The sequence below is a fragment of the Argiope bruennichi genome, chromosome 4 (genome assembly GCF_947563725.1).
Source record: "Argiope bruennichi chromosome 4, qqArgBrue1.1, whole genome shotgun sequence".
Taxonomy (NCBI): domain Eukaryota; kingdom Metazoa; phylum Arthropoda; class Arachnida; order Araneae; family Araneidae; genus Argiope; species Argiope bruennichi.
The window spans coordinates 111,851,886-111,866,885 of record NC_079154.1 but is presented as its reverse complement, the minus strand read 5'-3'; the positions used below and the strand labels follow the sequence as shown (position 1 = coordinate 111,866,885).

The 15,000-nt window shown below is 31.2% G+C and overlaps 1 protein-coding gene across 1 annotated transcript in view; it reads right to left on the bottom strand.

The window, feature by feature from the left end:
• The window catches only part of LOC129965393 (uncharacterized), an 88,110-nt gene that overhangs the window by 30,926 nt on the left and 42,184 nt on the right, over nt 1-15,000 (bottom strand). Inside the window, exons 4-5 of the mRNA XM_056079237.1 lie at nt 10,155-10,389; nt 1,937-2,081 (exon numbers count right to left, since the gene is read on the bottom strand). Of these exons, the coding sequence (XP_055935212.1) occupies nt 1,937-2,081; nt 10,155-10,389 (380 nt within the window). The remainder of the gene's footprint in view (nt 1-1,936; nt 2,082-10,154; nt 10,390-15,000) is intronic.

The following is a 15,000-nucleotide window of genomic DNA, read 5'->3' as shown; positions in this document are numbered from 1 at the left end:
GTTAGTTTCATGCATTAGTTCATTTTTATGATTGCATTAGTTTCATGCATTAGTTCATTTTTATGATTGCATTAGTTTCATGCATTAGTTCATTTTTATGATTGCATTAGTTTCATGCATTAGTTCATTTTTATGATTGCATTAGTTTCATGCATTAGTTCATTTTTATGACTGCATTAGGTTCATGCATTAGTTCATTTTTATGATTGCATTAGTTTCATGCATTAGTTCATTTTTATGACTGCATTAGTTTCATGCATTAGTTCATTTTTGTGACTGCATTAGGTTCATGCATTAGTTCATTTTTATGACTGCATTTGGTTCATGCATTAGTTCATTTTTATGATTGCATTAGTTTCATGCATTAGTTCATTTTTATGATTGCATTAGTTCATTTTTATGATTACATTAGTTTACAGCAGTAATGAAAAAAATTTGCATTAACTTATGATAAAAGCTCATCACTCATTGTGATGATTAAAGATTCAAAAGGAAGAAAATTTGAATACAATAGTGGAGCTCATTTCATGGAATTGAGTGCTATAAAATTAAGTTTTAGTGAAGACAATTTCATATCTCGATTTAGATTATACTTTATTCGATTTTTGTTGTTGATGAACGTGCAAAATGGGTTAATCCCTTTTACAGATTGCATATCAGGACAGGTATTAAATATCTTATTCGTTTAACGTTGCGTTTTGGGTATTTTTCTTTCATTGCTACCAGTAAACTTTCTTAATTTTCACTTCTCCTAAGAGCTAATTAGAAACCCAAGTTATATACCTTTTTTATTCCAACATTTTGGTATATTTCCTTTATTATTTATATTATTTTTACCCCTAAATTACTACAGTACGGTTAGACTTCTTCTTGCGTACAGCCGACCACTCCGCCACCACTCGAACGTAGCAGTATCGACAGTATTGTACGGTTAGATTGAATTCCATTTCAAAAGAAGAAGAATCATCCTTCCACTGTTAAAAAGGGGAGACAAATCTTATAGAATCTATTCAAGAAAAAGGGGAATAACATTTACCATTTTCCATATGGAAAATTCATCTAAAAATATTCCTGAGTTATATTTAATCCAATATAATATTTAAAATTAACCCTTTGTACTCGGAAAAGTAATTAGATGCATGATTATTAACTGTATATGTTGCTATTTGTGATAGGCTAGAAACTTTTGGGTTCGCAGCCGAGTAACATGACCACAAGACAAAAGTAATTACTCATGTCTCGTAGCTGTTATTTGGCTTATAAAGCGTCACCACATATAAAAGCTAATTTCATTGTTACGAGGTATAAAATGCAAGTTATATATAATTCTACAAACTTTATCAGTCAAGTTTCAATTGATGACCAATGAGTAACCTCTCGAGTACAAAGAGTTAATGTATAAAATTTTATTTTATTAAAAGGAAAATGTTATTGAATATTTAAGATTTACTCATTGAGTCTATATAATTAATCAGAGTTGGAAATTAGGATACTGAACAAAAAAGATTTAACTAAATTTTATAAAAAGCAACAATGAAACAGTCACTTTATTAATGTGTTTAAAAAAGAAATGTTTGGTTTTGACTATTAACCTACCTCTCAGTCTTTCATTTATAACTAACTCACTGGTATAAATATTATGAAATTTTGTAATTAAATTCCTTCAGATGAATTTCCAAAGAACCAATAGAGAATGCAATAAAAATTTATTTAATTTGATCAATTAATTTATAATAAAGTTCAAAAAATATTAAAATAGTGTTGTCATAAATTGTATACAAGATTTCATAACTCTATCACATAGTAAAGTAACTCAGAAATAGATCACAAACGCTAACATTTATAGACATAAAGCATTTGAAAAATATCAAGAAAATGTTTCCAAATTAATTGATCTAAAAAAGAGGGGCTGCCAGTAATGTAATAATATTCTTACCTTTAGCAGAGGGAGGCATTTCTTGAAAAGATCTTTGCTGATATCATTCAAAATTTTTAGCAGAACCTCCGTCCATCTGCCGCCTCCTAGAAAATTCTCCAAATGCAGCTCTACTTTATCGAAGTCCATTTCTACATCAAAATCTCTAAAAGCCATAAAAACTTATAAATACTGGTGATCGCAAGCATTAGTTTCCATAAAAGACAAAAAAAAAATTATAGAAAGCTAGCATTGAGAAAGTAACACGATACAAAATATTGGGTTATGCAACAAATCATCTGCATTCGCAAGCAATCCTTTGAAATATAGATTTTAGACGTGTACCCAACTTTTTTTCTGAATCTATCGAGTAAACATGTATTTTGAACACCTTTTTCCCAATCGACTGAAACCAAAATTATCCCAATTATCCCGATTTAAATATAAAACTCATCAAATACCCATCATCACAGATCTTTGGATTGCTCTTTCCAAAATTATCCCAATGTCATATCCCAATCGACTGAAACCAAAATTATCCCAATTATCCCGATTTAAATATAAAACTCATCAAATACCCATCATCACAGATCTTTGGATTGCTCTTTCCAAAATTATCCCAATGTCATATCCCAATCGACTGAAACCAAAATTATCCCAATTATCCCGATTTAAATATAAAACTCATCAAATACCCATCATCACAGATCTTTGGATTGCTCTTTCCAAAATTATCCCAATGTCATATCCCAATCGACTGAAACCAAAATTATCCCAATTGTCCCAATTTGAATATAAAACTCATCAAATACCCGTCATTACAGATCTTTGAATTGCTCTTTCCAAAATTATCCCAATGTCATATCCCAATCGACTGAAACCAAAATTATCCCAATTATCCCGATTTAAATATAAAACTCATCAAATACCCATCATTACAGATCTTTGGATTGCTCTTTCCAAAATTATCCCAATGTCATATCCCAATCGACTGAAACCTAAATTATCCCAATTGTCCCAATTTGAATATAAAACTCATCAAATACCCGTCATTACAGATCTTTGAATTAGTCTTTCCAAAATTATCCCAATGTCATATCCCAATCGACTGAAACCTAAATTATCCCAATTGTCCCAATTTGAATATAAAACTCATCAAATACCCGTCATTACAGATCTTTGAATTAGTCTTTCCAAAATTATCCCAATGTCATATCCCAACCGACAGAAACCAAAATTTTACACTATAGTCCAAAAATCGCATACCGAATTTGATTGACTTACGTAATTCAGTTTTTGAGATATCTTATTTACGTGCAAGTGGAAGTACCAACCGACAGACGGTCAGACTTCGACAACCGACAGACTTAGTTTAAAACTGGATAAGAATCTATAATTCAGATGTTAAACCTCTGTACTAGATTTCGTTTATCTAATGATAGTGTTCGCTTGTACTCGAACAGCAAAATAAGCAAACTTTTTCCGAGTGGATTTTTTCCAAAATTTGATATCAATCTACTAATTTGGTTTTTTAAGTACCAATGCCAAATTTATCTGTCTAAATGAAAGCATTTTTGAGTTATTGCGCTCACAGACAGATAATTCCAAAAATGTATTTTTTTTTTTTTTGGACTCGGAGAGGGGAGGGGTCTGAAACATGGAGGTACGTCAAAATCTCAAATTTTTTTACTGTTATAATATTATCTCTATATTTCCTATGCGAGAAAATAAAAAAATCATTGAAAATTGTTGGGATGAAGAGAGCGGACTATTTTTCTCGCGTAGAAATATCTGTGTGATTACGCTTCTGTTTCATTCCGGCGCCATTTCTCCTGCGAACTGCTTAACATAATGCTGTGTGGGTAATTGTCAATACCTGTGTTCTTTTCTTCTCGTTTTCAATGTCTAATAAATGTGCTGTCTTCAAGAACCATGCTGAGATTTATTAAAAAGTAACAACAAAAATGAAGAATTGTTGAACCTATTTCTTCTAGAAATGATTGGAGGAATATATTTCAAATAATTACAAACTTAAAAATCACGCGAAGTATTACTCAACTCTTCTTATTAGACGAGAGTGCCTCTTCAATTTTTTCGGAAAATATTTGAATTAAGCATTAGTTTTATCCAATTATGCTATCTGCAGTTCTTCAGATTACTGACTAGAAAACTACTGTACTTATTAAAATGGCCTTTGCATTTGAGTTCAGCTTAACTGGAATCTCGTTTCGAAAGTATGCAAAGGTTATTTTCTGATAGAACGCCATAACACAATAAATAATTCACCAAACTCTTTATTAAAGCTTTTGAATTGAAACATCCTACATGAAAGTTATTTTATGCAGTCGGGTCTCGAACTCGTTATCCTGCAGCTCAAAAACCGAGTCTCTACTAGCAAACCTTTGCCTCCAGATTTTACCAATTTGGTTTTACCTTTCAGCATAATAGTGTTTATAGCCAGAACTTATCTGTAAATTACCACAAACATGATGCGGCAATTTGCATTTTTTGAAAACACTCTACAGGACAGGCCTATAGAACGTCTTGAGCGACTCTGTCACTTTTTTTCTAGAGAATAGAGCCTACTGGGCCTATAACTGCTCATAGGATATGTAGCTACATCTTGGGTAATAGATACACTAAAAAATTATCTTAAAATTTGAATTTGTTTTCCCATTAACCCTTTCTAGAGCCGTGGGAAGTATGCTTCCCACCAAATTTATCAATCTTTGTATGAATTTATGTAGGTTGGCCTAAGTTGTGACAAAATTTTTTAGAAAGACAGAAACTTAGTTGCTTCAGTTCTTTATCTTACACAAAATGATGCGTCTTGATTTGTTACTTAATTATTAATTAATCAAATTAATTAATCAAATTAAATTTATCTAATAAGTTAAATGAATCCCTTTCCTTATTCTAATTTCAAGCATAAAAATATTTAAACATAATATGACTAGAAAAAAATGGCCCTTTAAAGGGTTAACTTAAAATTAATCGAAAATTCAATACTCTTTCCCAATAATTTCGGAACGTATTATAGTACACACACACACACACAAAAAAAAAATTAAGGTTACAAACCATTTTAAGGTAAATAAATTAACTTTTTAATGACGTCAATTTTATTTTCGTACAAAAGTTTTGCAAGTTTAAAAAATTTTAATAATACATAATACATATAAATATTTTTATGTATTATACAACAAAAAAACGTTGTTTTAATTAATGAGTTGTTTAATTAATGAGTTATATATTCGCATTCGTTGTGATATCATTAAATAATATTTTTTATCCATGTTATGGTTGTTATACGATTACGAGCGAAATTTAAAAATAGAGTAATAGATGAATCAAAAGACTAAAACAATATCATGCCCCAACGTTTCAGACTGGAAGCTGGAATTTCCTTTATATTTTTTTAATCAAACTTCCGTTCATTCTCACAGGAATATATTTCATTTTGAAGTGTACTTTGTCGGAATACATTCCTGCTTTATAAAACATAATTTTATAAACAACATTTCTATAAACACCGGCAAACCTCAATAGCCATTCCAGCAGCAAAAACATCCTCAGCTGGATTTTATTACCCCTATTCTGAAATTTCTCTCTCAGACATTGGAGGCAATTCCGAAACAAAATTGTCATGAGAAATTCGAACGCATATTTCGAAACGTTAACTCGCTCAATTTAATGACTAAGATTTGCAATTAGACTAAGCACAATGCACCCGGGAGACTCGACGTGGCCATTAAAACAAGAGCCATGCGTTTTGCCTGCGAATTTGCATACAAGATGATGGAGGTTGCAGCGCGGCTTTATAAGCTCATTGAATGTTAATTCCCCCGCTGGGACAGGCTTAACTGCGAGAAGGTAACCGGATACCACCCGATGGCCCGAGTGTAATTGAATCTTTTATTTCTGTCTCCTAATTTATTTGTAAACACAAATTTCATTTTCACATTTGCATTTCTTTAAGTCAGTGCCTCCGAACTTTTTCCCCACTCGAATTCACTGTTAAAATCGTTTTCCTTTAGTTAATGCCTCTCTAGTTGAAAGCGATTTTTTTATTCGAATAATGATATTTTTAGCGCGGAAGAAATATAAAATTTTCTTTGGTGCTTATTTTCAGCCCTTCTAGTACCTTTAAAGGAAAATGGTTATATATGAAATAGCTCTGCAGATAATTTCTGTTATATAAAAAGGTCAAATTTACCAAAACATTTTCATGACAGTACACTACCGAATATCAGGTTCGCGACTATCCGGCTTAGTTTTCTTTTATTGTAATTAAGTTAGATATTGCCGGCGTCCTGGCCTGGGGATAACGCGTCTTTCCCATGATCTAGGCGTTCCGGGTTCGAGTCCCGGTTCGTGCATGGTTGTTCTTGCCTCTGTCAGGTGCGTGAATGAGCCCCCCCCCCCTGTAAAAAGGGGTTGTGCAAGCGAGTGTGTGTGTGTGCTATCTTCATTTAAGCTAGACTTCTGCCCTCGGGTGCTCAGGGGTCTTTACCCTCAGAAGCTACTGCGCAAAAATTTGGCTTAAAATAGTCACACGACAAAAAAATGTTAGATATTACAAAATTTATGTTAAACGTGAAAAATCTATATCTTTAACTTACATTTTCACTTATAACTTCTTGAAACGCGCAGTGCAGTAAATAAAATATATGAACTACAGTACAGAGAGTCCTCTATTTTAACTCGACACGCTACCGGCAGCTGCTTCTATGATTCACCGGGTCGCGTTCACATTCTACGTGGTTTGAGACAAATGAAGGGCTTAGTACTCAATAAGAAGTGAAAAAATACATATTATAACAGTGAGTTTTGGTATAAAAACTTTGTCTTTTGGTATTGGTGGACAAAGAGATTTCATAGAACTCCGCCCTATCCGGCTAGCCTTTCCATCACATACTCGGGATACTCTGGAGTGTACTTAAATTCAAGATGTGTACAGATAAGCGACATCCTTTTTTTCTCAAATACTTTTATGTTATTGTATGATGTCATGTGTCATTGGTGGTCGCTGTAACGGTAGAATTTCATGTTTTTTTTCTTTCTGATTTTAAAGGAAATACCACTTAATAAGTTGAATATTACATGTAACTGCGTTCTGCGAACGTTTATTATGTAAAAATTTCTCTAAACACTGTTCAGGTCAGATTATTGTATTGTAATTACTAAATTTGGCATATAGTTACTTCTTGGGTGCTAGATTCTAATGAAGAAAGTTTTTAATGATTTTGAATATATTTTAATTATAACTTAATCAAAGTTTAGATTTTTTTTTTCCTGAATGAAATTTCAGAGCATATTATTATCAAAAAAACTCTTTCACGCTTATACAAATACATACATAAAAACTGGATTGGTATAATCTTGGTGTCTTATGCACTGCTTGCCTATTTTGACACAATCTGAAAATCGCAAAGTAAATCCGCGAATATAATCCTTTCGATGAAATATTATGACATATTATGTATAATAAAACTTGGAGATCTTGGTCTTAATCCGAAGATTGTAAAAAAAAACACACATTATTTTGATGATATTGACAGAATAGAAAATAACCAAATATAACCGGGGGCTTTTAAAATAAATAAATACTTAATGATATTTTATATACTATATAAATGATCACTAACGCTGCTATGTAATTAAGAGTAAATGTTTAAAAATAATATAAATCTAAAAAAATCTTGAAAATTCTTCAAAATTTGGAATTCGAAAAGTTTGCAATATACGATTATGTTATTTTCTTTATCTGAACTACGAGAAAGTGAATGGCATTTAAAAAATATTTTCCTTTAAACGTAGGTTTTATACTAAAATAGGAAAATTATAAGATGTAATCGACTTACCTTTCTTTTTGTGTTAATGGTCGTGTATCTATTGGCAATAACGAGTACCGAACTCGCAAGGTTTGGGTTCGTAGCCGAGAACATGACCACAAGACAAAAGTAATTACTCATGTCTTGTAGCTGTTATCTGGCTTATAAAGCTTCACCAGTCTCATTAAAATTTAAAGATTATTAAGGTGTGGTGGCAACTCATCGTACAAAACAAAATCGTATTTGAATTTCAGAGACAACACAACTCTTGTTTCGAATCTTGTGTAGTCAATTTACTTTCTTATTGCGTAATTTTCGTTTTTGATGCTCGTTAACTGAGAATCCAAATATATCTTCATGTGAATAATTTTATATATATGTATGATTGTGTTCTGAATAAAGCTAGTATTTTTTCTAAATCGCTTCATCAAGATGGACAAGCAAGCCATACACAACATATCACCACGTAAAGGATTGGTCAGTAGTTATCAGCTGTGGTTATATGATCCATCAAGCATTGTTCATACTAAGATTCTCTCCAATATGAACAATGTTTTGTTAGTTTAGAATATTTGCTTTGAATAAATTCATTCATGACTGTGTAAATATCTAGTTTTGATATTTCACAAAACTTATTGAAACTGCTGCATAGAATATTGTGATTATTTGCATACAATAGGAACAATAAATCCAATTGTTCAATACAAAGTATTGTAATCGTGGAAAATGTTGGCGTCGAATTTTGCCAAATCACCATGTTTATAATTTCCAGTAAGTTCCAAAAAACTATTTTTATTTTTTTGAAACTAATAAAAAAAGAAAAACATAAATGCGAACAGAAATTGATATAACCGAAAAGTTTATTTAATTCTAAGACAAAAATAGTTTATATATCAGAAGTCATTACGAAGAAATTTTAGAATTCCGATTAATATTCAATTAAAAATGTAATTAAAATTTAAAAACAAATATTGCTAAACAAACACTCACAACCCAAGACATAACCGTGTAGCAAATTTAGTAATGCTATACAGAAATCTTTCCTGCATAATGTTTTGAACGAATTTTTATCATATACATATTTTATAACGCATCGTAACATGCTTATAAATAAATCATATTAAAATCTATTGCTTCCTTTTATTTCAAGTATAGCACATAGTCTTGATATTTTAATAATATAGTAATGCTAGCAGAAAAAAAAATCAGTCAATTGATTGAAAAGTTGAAAATAATTTCTTATTGTGTTTTTAATCATCTAATAAGGAAAAATATCCTGCAGTAATATGATGCAGGATCTTACTTTGATAATCAGATAAGAAAATCCTTGGACAAAAACTTCAATCATGGGAAATGGTATCTTCTAAAAAAAATTCTTGCAATCACTCCCCATGGCTCATAAATTCAGCTCATAAAAGCAACCCGATATAAATCCTTTGTTATATCATAATTATCCCTTATTATGATCAAAATCCTTATCTATCGTAAGGAGAGATTCTGAAGAAAGGATTAAAAGACTTCTCGATTTTCTCGTTTCGTAAAGAAGGCTACTCGCTTGGTATCAACAGACATTAATTTGAATCTTATGAAATAGCTTTCTTAATGGATATTATCACAGTTCAGTTTATATAAAAAAAGGGGGCTGGCGCTTATTTTCCTAAATATTTCAAAAAGACTAATACTTCGAATTTAAAAAAGATAAAAAGATTTATTCATTAAACAAAATAGGAAATTGTATAAAAACACTGAATTTACAATGTATTGAAAAAAGTGGAATTCTTGTGTAAAAAAAAAATATATTAGCATTTTCCCAATCGATTGTTTTACCCTGAATTAGCTTCTGCAATAGCATCAAGGGGGCCGTGGTGGTCTGGTGGTAAGGTTTCGGCTTCGGAACCGAAGGGTTTCTGGTTCGAGATCCGATTCCACCGAAGAACCGTTTGGTGCACTTTAAACGGGTGCACCGGGTCTGGTGCACTTTAAACGTCCTGGCCAAACGTCTTCCCGCTGGTGTGGCGTGGCGTGGTGTGGAGAGGGCGGTGCCACCTCAGATGTCGTCCTCGTCATCTGACCGGGGTTCAAAATTACGTCCCAAAATAGCCCTAGTGTTGCTTTAAAACGAGACGTTAATATAACTAAACTAAACAAACTAAGCAATAGCATCCAATGTTCCAATTTCATCCATATAGTTGATTGAAACCTTAAATTATCATGTCCATATGTTCATGCATAAACAGACATGCTCAAGTACAAATACAAAATTGGGTTTTTATTGGGGGGGGGTGACTTGGAATATCTAAATTCATTAAAATCTTGAGATAGGATTTGCTGGCAATTACAACATTGTTTTTACATGCATAAGTAAAAGTAAAATTATCAGTTAGTTGATGGAAATATTATCCTACTTCGATAACTGCAAGTGGTCGTCATCGGACGTTTCTAAAGATGCCTTAGCAGACACGCTCAGGTTATGAGACTCGATTTTGAACTCTCCATTTCCTCTGAGAGGAACGATCTTGATGATCTTGCCATTAATGGAGTAATTCCCGTAGGCTTTGATGTAGGGGATGCGAAGCTGGAATGTAAGAGACAGGTTCTGGAGGTCGGCGTGCAAGTTGTCCATGATGAATCCCGATAAACCTGCGAATAAGATTTAGAAATGTTAAATTTGTGGTGGTAACATCATAAGCCAGATAACAACTTCCGGAGAGGAGTGTACACTTTTGTCCAGTGGCTTTGTTACGCGGCTATGAACCCTAACGTTGCGAGTTAGAACCTCAACCTTGTACATTGGTGACCCGGAGGTGATCCCCAAAACTTTCTCTTTTTAATAAAGATGTTATCCCAGAGAGCACTTTCCATTGGCATTGGCGTACGATAGTTACGTAATATGAATGTTTGATGTGAAATCAGCATTTTTACTGAATGTATCGTGCGATCATTGGCGATTACTCTTTTGCATGCCATTAATAGTACGCACAAATAGAATTTCCCTCCGATTGAAAAAGATTTGACACAAAATTACACTTTTAATCACATAAAGCTATACCAAATTTGATATATTTTAATCAATGCGTTTCTGAGATATTTACATGTTTCTGAAAGTACAACTCGACAGATGCTTAACCCTTTGTTGGATTTGGTTCAAAATTTAATAGGTGTCTAAACTATAGGTATTAAATCCGTGTACCGAATTTTATCTATCTAGTTCTCTTCGTTTTGTGTTTATCATGTCAACTTATATTCGTACAGCCTAATGGACAGCCTTCCTCAGAACGGATTTTGCTTAAAATTTGATAGAAATCTTCAAATTTGGTGTAAAGACTGTATACCAAAATTCATATGTCTAATTCCAAGCACTTTTTAGTTATTTTTTCTCACAGATAGACAGACATTTTCCAAAAATTTCCAAGATTCGTCAAAATTTCGATTTCGAATTTTTCGAAGGTTACAATACTTTCTCTATACTACATATCATAACCTTGGACAACGTAATGGGATGTTGATTTTCTCATAAAGCAATTTTTGATATAATTTCACTTTTTTTAATGTGAATTATCTTGAATTTTAGAAGTATAGCGGAGTTAGTTAAAATAGTAAGAACACCATAAAAGGCAATATAAACAAAAACCATCAATAAGGCAGACAAGAAATAATATAATTTAATTTTGTTTCAATTTAAGTTAGAAAAATCAAAGAATGAGTCCTCTTACTGTAACTCTTCGCCCAATTTCACCAAATTTTTTCATACAAAATTTAATTATCCTTAAATATGTCAATAATTATATGTCATTAAATATTCTTCTTTTAGAGAAACCTCAAAAACATTATTTAAATTTTCAAACTATGTGATGTGAAAATCATGAAAGATTATCTTAGAGATATATTCAAGAATAACAGGTCATTCAATTTGCAAATATGTCCTATTCAAAAAAGTAAAAATTGCATTCTCATAAGGCGCTATCTATATATTTATTTTTGTATAGTGCTCAAATTTACCAGATGCAATCTTTACTTGTTCTCCTTTTAAATGATTTTGAATACTGAGGAATTGCCAAATATGAAAATTTAAATAAATCGATTCAAATAAGCATGCCATATGCAATAAAAAAGATTTAGGGATTGCTTCAATATATGCAAAGATAACAATTAAATCAGATTATTAATTCTACATTCATTCAAATTTTTGTTTCAGTTGTTAAAACGAGAATTTTTTCTCTAAGAATGATTAACATTTTATTCTATTCATCATTAGGAATGACTAAATATAACTAAATAAATTCCACACACTTGTTTCCATGACTAAATAAATTTTACTCAATTTTCTTTTAAAAATCCACACACATGTGCAAATTTAATTGAAAATAATCATTAAATTCTCGATGCATACGGTTTAAAATAATCGAAACATTCTAAATAAATTTAGAGATTAATGCTAAAAAATAATGTTAAATAAAGTTTTTGGAACGAATGGAAATAAAATAAAAAAAACAGATGCATATTTTCTGAAACATTGCTTTATTATTGAAATATAAATAGCATAATGCTGTTGATTTACATGTTTGAGTTTCCATACATAATTTAAATATTTTCTTAAGAATTTTCTTATATCTAATTACTTTTTACCAGAGAGTATATTAATTAAGAACAATTAATTTTATCGAAACAATTTTAAGCTTTTTTTCAAAGGTATTTCGTCAAAGTCTGGTTAATTGCATATTTCACACACAGGAAGTTACTTTAGCATTTTATTCAATAATGTTTTATTCTCTCACACATTTAGCATTATATAAATTCGTATACTTTGAACAGAATTTTGCTTCTAGGTCTTTTTTTAATTATTTAGAGATTCCACAAATCATTTAGGAAATTGTAATTGGCTTCCGTTTGCCACAAACAAATCTGCACTTGAAATGGAAGTAGAGTAGAATCTGTAGTATTTATAAATTTTTTCATCTCATATTTACATTTATTTCAAAAAGGGGGAAAATATCTTTAATTAAAAGCAAAGTTGAATGATATTTTTTATTTTTCATTTCCTTTTAGCAACTTTCCATTCCTCTCAGAAATTCCTTCTGTTATTAATTAATATTACTATGTGACTTATATGCACCTCCATTCAAACACAGGATTTTATTGAAGTACAGCTCTGTTGCAACATTTCTCAACATTGTTTCTCCTCCATGATCTCTACTGCTTTTGTAGTTATTTAAATCCTGATTTGTTGCAACACTTCTCAACATTGTTCCTCCTCCATGAACTCTACTGCTTTTGTAGTTATTTAAATCCAGATTTGTTGCAACACTTCTCAACATTGTTCCTTCTCTATGAACTCTACTGCTTTTGTAGTTATTTAAATCCAGATTTTTGCAACACTTCTCAACACTGTTCCTCCTCCATGAACTCTACTGCTTTTGTAGTTATTTAAATCCAGATTTGTTGCAACATTTCTCAACACTGTTCCTCCTCCATGAACTCGACTGCTTTTGTAGTTATTTAAATCCAGATTTGTTGCAACATTTCTCAACACTGTTCCGCCTCCATGAACTCTACTGCTTTTGTAGTTATTTAAATCCAGATTTGTTGCAACACTTCTCAACATTGTTCCTTCTCTATGAACTCTACTGCTTTTTTAGTTATTTAAATCCAGATTTGTTGCAACATTTCTCAACACTGTTCCTCCTCCATGAACTCTACTGCTTTTGTAGTTATTTAAATCCAGATTTGTTGCAACACTTCTCAACATTGTTCCTTCTCTATGAACTCTGAACTGCTTTAATATTATCGAAGTAATAATCTGTTTCAATACTTCTCAACATGCATAATTCCTTCTCTATGAGCTGTACTTTTTTATGGTTATTTCTGGCTGTTTTATAGACGCAAAATGTTTTCAAGACGTCAAAATTCTGAAATAATTAAGAAGAATGAAGAAAATCTAATATTGATAAACGTTAAATAAGAAATCAATTTATATAGCGACTTGCTTTATTTTTGTTTTGATAAATTTATTTTTATTCAAATACTTTTTTCAATTACTTATTTGATTTTTATTTTGAAAAAATTTATAAGAAAAGAGGGATAAAAGAAATCAAGATTTTGTTCTATCACTCCACTTTGCACCTCTTTCCTTTTTTCAAAGGACTCCGACCACAAGCATAAATAATTTTTATACGTTGTCTGCATTATCAAAATGCATAACACGAATTCATCCTATATAGTTTTTTGGGGCGTGTCTTCAAGCAAAACTTTCTAAAAGATGCACAATAAGCAGCAAGTGAACAAACAATTCTTAAACATCACGCAGAGGGCTTGGCAGTTAAGAATAATATGACGTGCTTTATATTCAACAAAAAACCAAACTTAATGATACTTGTGCGCAGTACATCATTAGCAAGTGAAACTATTTTTATCGTACTTCTTAATTTATGTTATCGTGACTTAAAGGTGGCAAAATGCTCTAGACAGTTGAATTCCAGCATAAATAATTTGGGCTGAACTGTAATAAACATGAAAATATAATCGCTTTGATGATGTTTCAGTTCATTAATATTCTATTGCAGAAATTGTAATAAATTTCACCTTGTCATTTGTATCACAGGAATAACTTTATAGCTTATAACTGTTTAAACGAAAAGTTTTTGAGCTTCAACTTTTGAGTGTAAATGAGAAGCTCAAGGACATCTGTTGACCTTCACCAATCATTTATTTCCTCGACAGTGTAAATATATAGTTTAAACTATAATCAATTTTTGAAAGTTTCCAAAACAGTTGGAATTATTAGGGGGGGGGGGGGGGTTGTATCAGAATGCTAAAGTGTCCAAGGTTTAATACGAGATTTAAACTCGTGTCTTGCTAGTCCCCCATTTTACTAAATACTTTCCGGCAGTTATTATTAATATTTTATTAAAAAAAGATTAATTTAAACTTTTAATTCTTATAAAGTTTAAAGAGAAGAATTCTTCTCTTCTACTTTTATTATATAAAATATTCACTTATGTACGATCAATGTGAATGATTCAACCCACAGAAAAAAAAATTGTAGAAAAACGTATCTAAATTTTTGAAAAAACCTGTTACTTATTTTAAAAACAATTTTTTTAATAGCTAAAAAAACCAAAATCAATTATTTGTAGCATTTAGTCTTATTGGTCAGGTGGTCATTCTTTCTCCAAATTAAAACATCGCATTAACAGAATTTATTCCAAAGGATGTCAGTACAGCAGACTGGGATTAACGGTTGAATCCTTGGCG